At 52.1% G+C, this 9,413-nt stretch overlaps 2 protein-coding genes across 2 annotated transcripts; one reads left to right on the top strand and one right to left on the bottom strand.

Moving 5' to 3' along the window:
* The first annotated feature begins 923 nt into the window (after positions 1 to 923).
* LOC103777736 (ES1 protein homolog, mitochondrial-like) lies at positions 924 to 4,820 on the top strand. The gene is made up of 4 exons (XM_008945297.1): positions 924 to 1,065; positions 2,746 to 2,917; positions 3,861 to 4,062; positions 4,606 to 4,820. The coding sequence occupies exons 1-4, from the start codon at positions 958 to 960 to the stop codon at positions 4,796 to 4,798; spliced, it is 675 nt and encodes a 224-aa protein (XP_008943545.1). The 5' UTR covers positions 924 to 957; the 3' UTR covers positions 4,799 to 4,820.
* Positions 4,821 to 6,578: 1,758 nt separating this feature from the next.
* On the bottom strand, positions 6,579 to 8,597 carry LOC103777735 (centrin-2). The gene is made up of 3 exons (XM_008945295.1): positions 8,469 to 8,597; positions 7,753 to 7,890; positions 6,579 to 6,668 (listed from the first exon to the last, which is right to left on the bottom strand). The coding sequence occupies exons 1-3, from the start codon at positions 8,589 to 8,591 to the stop codon at positions 6,579 to 6,581; spliced, it is 351 nt and encodes a 116-aa protein (XP_008943543.1). The 5' UTR covers positions 8,592 to 8,597.
* Positions 8,598 to 9,413: the final 816 nt, after the last annotated feature.

Below are 9,413 nucleotides of genomic sequence, written 5' to 3'. Positions count from 1 at the left end.
ATGCTGCAAATCCTGCTGCCCTGTGCCCCTGCAGGGCTCTGCCAGTGCCTGGCACTGCCTCCTTCCCTGGCAAAGGGAGAGATGGGGCTGTTGATGAAGGATCATAGAATCATAGAATCCTTTAGGTTGGAAGGGACCTCCAAGATCATCCAGTCCAACCATTGAGCCATTAGGGCTCTAAAGTCCTCTGCTAAAACAGATCAGAATCTGTCAGGGCTGGAAGGGACCCCAAGGATCCCCCAGTTCCAACCCCTCTGCCATGAGCAGGGACACCTCCCACTAGATCAGGCTGCCCAGAGCCTCCTCCCGCCTGGCCTTAAAGACCCCCAGGGATGGGACCTCAACCCCCTCCCTGGGCAACCCATTCCAGGGTCTCACCACGCTCATGGTGATTAATTTCTAACCTCAGGGCCCAAAGGCCAGGAAACAGCTACAAGAAGTGCAAAATCTCTGCTCCTGAGAGATGGGATAGGAGTGGAAGGTCAGAAAAGGAAACTTTGCTGTTAAAAGACTGAGGCTGCCTATGCAACATGGGGTAAAAAAACGAGCAGAGAGAGGAATGCACTGGCTCAAATGCTTGCCCCGGGCAGGCTCTCCTCTAATGCCATCTTCTGTGCAAAGATTTTGGTCCTTCAGTCTGAAGCAGAATGGAAAATGGGACAGCTGAGGGGGAAAAACACAGCCCAGCAGCTCACGTCAGCCAGGGACGCCTCGGAGGCAACGTGCTGGGAGGGAGATCTGCAAAGGAGCAGCCAGTTGGGGAAACAAATAATATTGACATGCCCTGCCCGTGGCACTGGAAAGAAAACCTCCTTGCCAGGAAGAAATCCAGCCCAACCCTCCTGGCCCCACCTGCTCCTGGGGGGGAGGGACTGGGCTATAAAAGGCTGTGGGTGGTGAACAGAGAGGAGCAGCGGTTTGGGGCTCTCCAGGGGGATCCTGCTCTGCTTTGGGACCATGGGGAAGAGAGTGGCCGTGGTGCTGGCTGGCTGTGGGGTGTATGATGGGAGTGAGATCCACGAGGCCTCCGCCGTGCTGGTGCACCTCAGCAGGGAGGGGGCACAGGTAAGAGGCTCCTGCCCCCCTCTGGGGCTCCTTCTGCCCTGCTCTGCTCTTCCATCCCTCCCTCCTGCAGAAGGTTCTTGTCTCTGAGGAGCTTTGCAGCCTGCTGGAGGCAGCCCAAGCTCCCCATGGCTGCCAGGGGGGGCTGCAAGGCGTTGGGGGGAGAGGAGTGAAAGCTGAGGCTCGGTGGAGGAGCTGCAGAGAGCTCCCTGCTTTGCCCTCACAGCTCTGCTGCACAAGAGAAGGGGCTTGGAGCTCTGGCTGAACCTTTCCTCAGGGCAGCCTCTCTTCTTTTTGGCTTGTGCTTCCTCTTTGCTGCTCTGGTGTTTCTGGTTAAAGGTCTGCTGTTGGTTTGGGCTGTTTGAAGTTCATCTTTTTAACCCCCCGAGGGTTAGAACTGGAAATAGCCACGTCCTTGTAAGCTGAACTTGAGCAGGGGTAACAAAAGTGCCCCTCAAGCAGCCACTAGTCACAAGGGCCAGGCTGTGAGACTGGAAGGGGAGGGAGAAAAGCCCTAGGTGCTGTTCTGCCAGCCCAAGAGCCTGCAAAGGGCACTCTCTGTCTGCCTCAAAGCTCACACTCGGCCAAACCTCTTCTCCTCTGTCGTTTTGCCTCTCCTGGAGCTGCTGCAGTCGCTCCCCTGCTGCCATCCCCTGAGGGGCAGGCTGGGAGCAGGGGTCCAGCTCATCCCTTGGTCAGCAGGGACCTCTTGTGGAGGGAACCCCGGCCTTATTTCACTCTCCTCTTGGTTTTCAGTCCTGCTTGCCTAGGGAAACAATGAAACGCTGAGTAGAGTGCAGCTTAGACTATTTCAACTGGAAAGGCCCCACAACGATCATCTGCTCCAACTGCCTGAGCCCTCCAGGGCTGCCCAGAACTTAATATCTGCTGTTTAAGGGCATTGCCCAAATGGCTTTTAAATTCTGACAGGCCTGGGCATCCACCACCTCCCTAGGAAGCCTGCTCCAGGGTTAGACCACTCTCTCCCTACAGAAACACCTCCTAATGCCCAGCCTGAACCTCCCCTGGTGCAGCTCTGAGCTGTTCCCACACCTCCTGTCCCTGGCTCCCAGGGGGAAGAGCTCAGCACCTCCTGCCCCACCTCCCCTCCTCGGGAAGCTGCAGAGGGCAATGAGGTTGCCCCTCAGTCTCCTCCAAAGCAGGAGAGCCCTGAGTCCTCAGCTGCTCCTCAAGGGACGTTCCTTCCAGCCCTTCCACCGGCTTTGGTGCCCTCCTCTGGTCACCTTCCAGCACCCTGCTTAAACTGTGGGGCCCAGAACAGCCCCAAAATCTACCCTCCCTCTGGCTGCCACCCTCCACGCTTCTGCTGGGGCTGCCCCCCTGATGGTGATCATGGAACCTCCCAGAAGGCTCCACCAACAGCTCTCGGGACACCTCATCTCCCCAGGAGGGAAAGTCACCACTCCCTCCCTGGTTCAGCCCCCAGCCCACGCCTCAGACCCCCACCACCCTCATCCCTTTAAGGTCAGGGTCAATGCTCCTGTGCAGAAGCTCCAGAAGACCTTTTTTTCCCCATCTCCTCCCTATGACAACAACTTTCCTGGTGCCACCATCAGATCCAGATGAGGATCACTACAGGTCACTGCGTTTTCATTCACTCCCTGTGATCTTCACCATGCCCCGTTGACTGAAGGCCAATAGACCTTTCCCCTCCCTCTCCAGGCAGAGGTTTATGCTCCTGATGTTGACCAGATGCACGTGGTGGACCATGTGAAAGGACAGCCCACCCAGGAGAGACGCAACGTGCTGGCTGAAAGTGCCAGGATAGCCAGAGGCAACATCAGGGACCTGGCCCAGCTGGATGCCACGGGGCTGGATGCCCTCATCATACCAGGTAGGATGGCATGTGGGGGCACAGAGAAGCAGAACCCACCATGGTGGGGCTGGAAGGGACCTCTGGAGATCATCTCCTCCAACCCCCCTGCTCCAGCAGCTCACCCATAGGGTCACAGCCAGGAGGGTTTGGGATCTCTCCAGAGCAGGAGACTCCACAGCCTCTCTGGGCAGCTGCTCCAGGCTCTGCACCCTCCCAGCAGAGAAGTTTCTCCTCCTGCTCAGGTGGCACCTCCTGGGTTCCAGTTGGTGCCCGTTGCCCCTTGTCCTGTCCCTGGGCACCACTGAGCAGAGTCTGGCCCCAGCCTCTTGCCCCCCGGGGCCCTTTAGCTCTTGCTCAGCACTGCTCAGATCCCCTCTGAGGCCTCTCGTGGTCTCCATGCCCAAAGCCTTGGGAGTAGCCTGGATATGCCATAAGCCTTGAGTGACATGGGAGTCACGGGCTGGAGAGGAGCTGGGCAGAGCCACTGAGGAAGAGGAGGGGCTGGAAGGACAGACACTGTTCCCTCTGTGCTGGGACTGGCACACTCAAACCCCTATTGAAAGAGCCCATGGCAACAGAGCAGCTCACCCTGAGAGGGCAACGTGCCACCTCCTCACCAGGAGAAGAGGCTGGGACAGACAGGGGCTGACTCCACACCACCAGTTGTGCTCAGCCTGGTAGTTCAGCTCTAGTTAAAGCAAAACCACGTGAGCTCAGGCTCTGGAAGCCAGAAAGGTGCTTCAAAGTCTCCTGGCAGTCAGCTCACAGACTCAGCTTCTCTGGTCCTGCTTCTTTTCTCAGAGAATCACAGACTAGCTTAGGTTGGAAGAGATTCTGGAGATTTTTTATCAGTGTCAGACAAATGCTGTCACCCCCCAAATCCATTTTGGCATTCTGCTAATTAATACCTGAGAAAATCCTGCCCTGGAGTGTCTGGTCCAATCTCTCTCTCTTTTCTCAGGTGGCTTTGGAGTGGCTAAAAACCTGAGCACTTGGGCTACTCAGGGCAAGAACTGCACCATCTCCAGAGAGGTGGAGGATGTCCTGAGGGCATTCCATGCTGCCCAGAAGCCCATTGGGCTCTGCTGCATCTCCCCAGTGCTGGCAGCCAAGGTCTTCCCAGGCTGTGAGCTGACTGTGGGCCACGACACCGAGTGTGAGAAGTAGGTGACCTGGGGGTGACCAGGGCAGGGACCTGGGGGTGACCAGGGCAGGGACCTGGGGGTGACCAGGGCAGGGACCTGGGGGTGAGGGCATTTCACCACACAGGGCCACCAGAGAAGGCAAGAACTGGATCAGATGCTGAGCTGGGATGATGTTAAGGGAGGAATCTGTCCTTTTGTTGAGAGGACAACACCAGAGGGATCAGTAATGGCCCGTGTAAGAAGCTGGTGACAAACCCACTCAGTTTAAACACAAAGTCTGGAGTGGGCAGAGTTTTAACATCTGTAGTGGAAAAAAAAGGGCTTAATTTGGCTTTGTTTTTTTGACTCACTGTAATCTGGAGGTTTTCCTGGTCCTATAGTCCCAGAGAAACTCCTCAGATGGGAAAACACCTGGATGCTATAGAGCAGGATTTCTGTGGGGACCACCCATCCCTGCAATCAGTGGAGTTTTAACTCCAGGCCTTTGCCAAACTGCTCTGTGTGATGACAGCTTCCCCAGGCAGAGCTTCTTCTCTTCCTCTTCCTCTTCTCTTCCTCTAGATGGCCTTATGCAAAGACTGCTGAGACCATGAAGGAGCTTGGCTGCAAGCACGTGAACAAACACGTCACCGAGGCCCACGTGGACGTGAGGAACAAGCTGGTGACCACCAGTGCCTTCATGTGCAATGCCCCCCTGCACGAGGTCTACCAGGGCATTGGGGCAATGGTGAAGGAAGTGCTCAGGCTTGCCTGAACCCCCACGGCCACAGAGCCCAGCCCAGCTGAGGAGCTGCCAGGGTCACGCCAGCCTGACCCGACACGTGCCCATCCTGCCAGCAGGAACTCCTGAGGCAGTTCTCACACCCCACCTCTGCCAGTCCCCCACAGCTCCCCACGTCCCTCTGCCCCACAGAGCAGAGTTAGCAGCCAAAGGAAGGTGGTTCTGCTGCTGAATAAACCCTGGTGCTTTCCCCATGGGCTGAATGCTGCTTCCATCCTTCACCCCGGGCTAGGAGAGGCACTGGGACACCAGCAGCAGGGACACCCTGCTGCTAGAACCCCCCACTTGCAGGCAGCAGCAGGCAGAGGGGGGGGTCTCCCACCCGTGGAGGCTGTCCTGAGGGGCACACTGTGCTCCTGATGAACCCTTCTGATTGCTGAGAACAAAGATATTCATTTCATCTTGGCTGCTAAATGAAACAGTCTGAGGTTTTGATGAGCCCTTTGTCACTTACACCTTCCCCTCGTGTTAAAATCAGGAATCTGATTTTCCTTTTTCCAGTTTTCTACAAGGGGGGTATGGTACCATAAGGGACTGCAAGAATCACAAAGGAATAAATTAAATGGCCCCAGCACGGGACACTTCTAAGATTCAGCTGCACAGGGTGCTGGGCCAGCTTGTCCAGATGGGGCTTTGGCCAGGAAAGGTTGGACCAGATGATCCTTGAGGTCCTTCCAACCTGGGGTCCTATGATGGATCAATTTTGAGGCAGGAATTCAGTCCCTGACATCAGCAGCTCCTGAATCCAGTTCAGATTTCTGGAAAGGAAGAATTTGTCCCTCCCTGAAAGTAGCACAGGAGAACACCAGAGGGAGTGGTGGAACCAAGAGAAGCAGCAGGAGGGCACAGGAGCTTGTTTCCTTCCAGCCCAAGGCAGAAACCACCCTTCAGTCCTGCTCTCACCTCCACCAACACTTCAGAGACAGGCTCTGCTGGAGCTGCCACCTGGAGGGAGAAACTTTTAGTAAGTAGGGCCCCTTGGAAGTTGAAACACTTCAAGTACCAACTCTTCAAGTCCCTGGAGAAATGGTTTCACTATTTGTCAGCAGACCCCACTGTAGGGTTTGTATTTTTCTAGATCTCTTTCCAAAACTCTGACAGCTTCAAATCAGACACTTTTATTTTAAATATAACCTTGTATTTGCAGCCACCAAATACTCCTGCAAACACAGCAGCAGCACTGTAACTTTCCTCTTCTTTTGCAAGATTTCTTTAAATGCACGAACTGAAGAGCAGGAAGTCAAGATGCAGCATTTGATTCACTTCCTTTTTTTTTCAGTCTAAAGAATATGCTAAAAAAGGGGGATAATCACCATAAAACAGAGTATAAAAAGCAGATCCCTGCAAACACCTCAGAGAGAGTTCACTCTAGCTGGGCCCAAACCAAGATATGATACCAAGAACTTCAACTGCTGGGAAGTGAAGAGATCTCCAGGGTCTGGTTTTGAGTCCTCCCCTCACCCAACCACAACCACCTGCCACGTGGTTTTCAGTCAGAGGAGGATCTGAAATGCTGGCACTGGAAAAGGTGATTTGTGTTTGGAACACAAGGCTGTAAACATCTTCAGAGCACAAACAAGCAGCCACAGGTAAATGTCAGCAGTGAGTCACTGTCCACAGACACACAGGGCTGCAAAAAAACCACTGACCTACATTTCCTGCTGTCTCCAAAAGAACTGGAAAGACTGAAAAAAAAAAAATGAGGCACCTACCAACATATACACACGAGTGCAAAAGAAAAGAAAAGCCTGTTTCAGTACAAGCTGGTCTTCTTCATGATCCTCAGGAACTCCTCCTCGTTGACCTCCCCATCCCCATCTCGATCTGCTTCGTCGATCATCTCCTGCAAGAGGTTTGTGTGCAGAAATTAGGTGAGGATTAGAGGAATTCAGGTTTAGAACCATTTTTTTTAGTAAATTCTATAGGAGGGGGCAGCATCAGCTGGATGGCAGGTGTTATGTTACAAAATACTGACTGAACCACACACTGGTATGGTTTTATATTTATATTCCTATAAAAATCTACAGAGCAGCTGTTGAATTATAGGAACTGTACTGGAAAAAAACCCAAAGTTGCTCCTTTTACATCACTATGATGCCATAAAATTGCAGCTTTACTGATGCAACGTTGACAGCTGTGAAGGGTTAACCCACCTCTGAGCACAGGACCCATTTCCTAAGCCCAAAGTGACAGGAGCTGCCCCGTGTCTGCCAGCAGAGGGACAGCAGGTTGGCCCAACACTGCAAGTGTAAAGAACTCCCAGGAGTCTGAAGACAGTGCCCAAAAGTGAGAGAGACAGCTCCCCAGACAGGAGGAGAGTTAAACTGTGACTGTTTAGAGAGGTATTAACCAAATGTAAGGGGAACAGAGCTGGGGAAGGGTCTAGAGGCCAAGTGTGGGGAGGAGCAGCTGAGGGAGCTGGGGGTGCTGAGCCTGGAGCAAAGGAGGCTCAGGGGAGACCTTCTGGCTCTGCACAGCTCCTGACAGGAGCCTGGAGCCAGGCTGGGCTTTTCTCCCAAGGAAGAAGGGACAGGACAAGAGGAAATGGCCTCAAGTTGCCCCAGGGGAGGTTGAGGTTGTCCCTGAGGAACAATTTCTTGCTCTGGAGGGTTGCCCAGGGCTGTGCCAGGCTGCCCAGGGCAGTGGTGGAGTCCCCACCCCTGGAGGGGTTCCCAAGCCGTGGAGATGTGGGGTGAGGGACACGGGGCAGTGGGGACCTGGCAGGGCTGGGGGGATGGTTGGACTCCAGGAGCTTACAGGTCTCCTCCAACCTAAGGAACTCTATGATTCTAAACTCAAAAGCAAGTACCACACTAGTTTTCTGTGGCTGCCTTCCTATTCCATGGGCACAGTGCAACCTGGACCCTCCTGTGCCCAGCAGAAGGGAGGGTTTGTGCAGGACACTGTCCCATGTCCCAGGTACCAACCTGCAGCTCCTCATCTGTCAGATTTTCCCCCAGTTCCTTGGCGACACGTTTGAGGTTTTTGAAAGAGATTTTGCCAGTCTCATCATCATCAAAGAGTCTGAAAGCTTTGAGAATCTCCTCTTTGGTATCTTTTTCAGCCTTGAAGAAGTTAAATGGAAGTTTAAGGAAAAAAAGCAGTGGCTATATTATAGGTAACACTTAAATTTATAACAGAGAAGTGCCAGCTAGGCTGAGAAACTCTCTAAAGAACAGAGTTGGAGCCCAGCTGAAGGTAGAGAGAGATGCAGTGATGCTTCCTGAACCTCAGGGAACTCTTCTTCCTTTCATAGCCAGCCAGAGGTCTGTGGGATTTCACTATCAGGATCAGGTTTGACTCAGCATGGCTTTTAAAAGCAGAGATTTCATCTGTAAAGAACTTAAACCTCCAGAAAAGGAAATGCAGAGAGTTGCCCCAGAGCCCCCCACGGCACATGTCCACACTCCTGCTTTCAGTTTTCCCCCTTTCCTCCCACAAAAATTGTTAAAGAAACCCATGAGGGACAGAATTGGTTCAACTTTACCTTGAAACATGGGATGGGGTGGTGCCCATCCTGCCCTTCTGTTTTGTTGTAAAGATTAAAACAAAGCTTTCACCTCCCACTGAGCCCCAAAGGGAGATGAAAGGGACTTGGCCCTCTGTAAAAACCCTTCCACTTTGGCTTTTAAATCATCCATACCATTTTCTGTGTCATCACTACCAAGAAGTCACTGAAGCTGATTTTCCCTGTCCCTTCCTTATCAATATCTGAGATCATTTTCTTGATCTCTTCTTTCTTAGGTTCAAAGCCCAACGCTCTCATGGCCACCTGCAAGGAGAGAAAAAAAAGTGGATAAATCACACAAAATGATAAAGAAAACTGCAGAGGAGGGAGGGGAAAGCTGAGAAAGTCTTGGGAAAAAACGTTTCTCTGAGAAAATGTGGATTTTTTAATGAAGTCTCAGGCTATCTGGTTTTGGGAGAGGCTTTTTAAGATTCCTGTGATGAGCACTCAGAGCAGAGAGTGCTGCTTTGAGGAGGAGTTTGAAGGAAAAGCCCCAAACTGTCCCACAGTGCTGTGGACAGCAGTTTCCAAGGCTCTGGGAAAACTGGATGTTATTTAATTCCTAAATTATTCAATAACTGATAACAGAACTCATAAATAACTTATAAATTCAGTAACATTCAATTCCTGTCAAGGGAATTGCTGCTGGCATTCCCTTTGCAATGAGAAAGGAGACACTGGATGATAATAATAATAATAATAGCAGCTTGTTTCAGGCTCTGAAGCCCCAGAAACATCTCCACAAATCCTCCTTTATTGATCACTCTTCTTCCCAGGGGTGGGGAGGGACCAGGAGTGTTTCACAATAAATAAAACCAGGACAAGGGGTAACGTTGGGGTGTGATTCATGGCATGAAAAACCCAAATACACAAAAGGGAACCCCCCACCCCCCTTTTTAGTGTGCACTTCTTGATGTTTTACTAGTAAAGGAGACAGGACAAAAATACAGGACTATTGATGTATTTTGGCCTGTCCAGCCTTGAAGAAACCTGATAGCAGCAGTAAACAGCTAAAATTTAAGAGAAAAAAGTACCTGCTGACAACAAGGTTTTATAGAATCATTTTGGTTGGATGAAACC

This window comes from Merops nubicus, unplaced genomic scaffold (assembly GCF_000691845.1).
Source record: "Merops nubicus isolate BGI_N331 unplaced genomic scaffold, ASM69184v1 scaffold21088, whole genome shotgun sequence".
Lineage (NCBI taxonomy): Eukaryota > Metazoa > Chordata > Aves > Coraciiformes > Meropidae > Merops > Merops nubicus.
The sequence above is the reverse complement of the archived record's forward strand: the minus strand, read 5'-3'. Positions and strand labels throughout refer to the sequence as shown.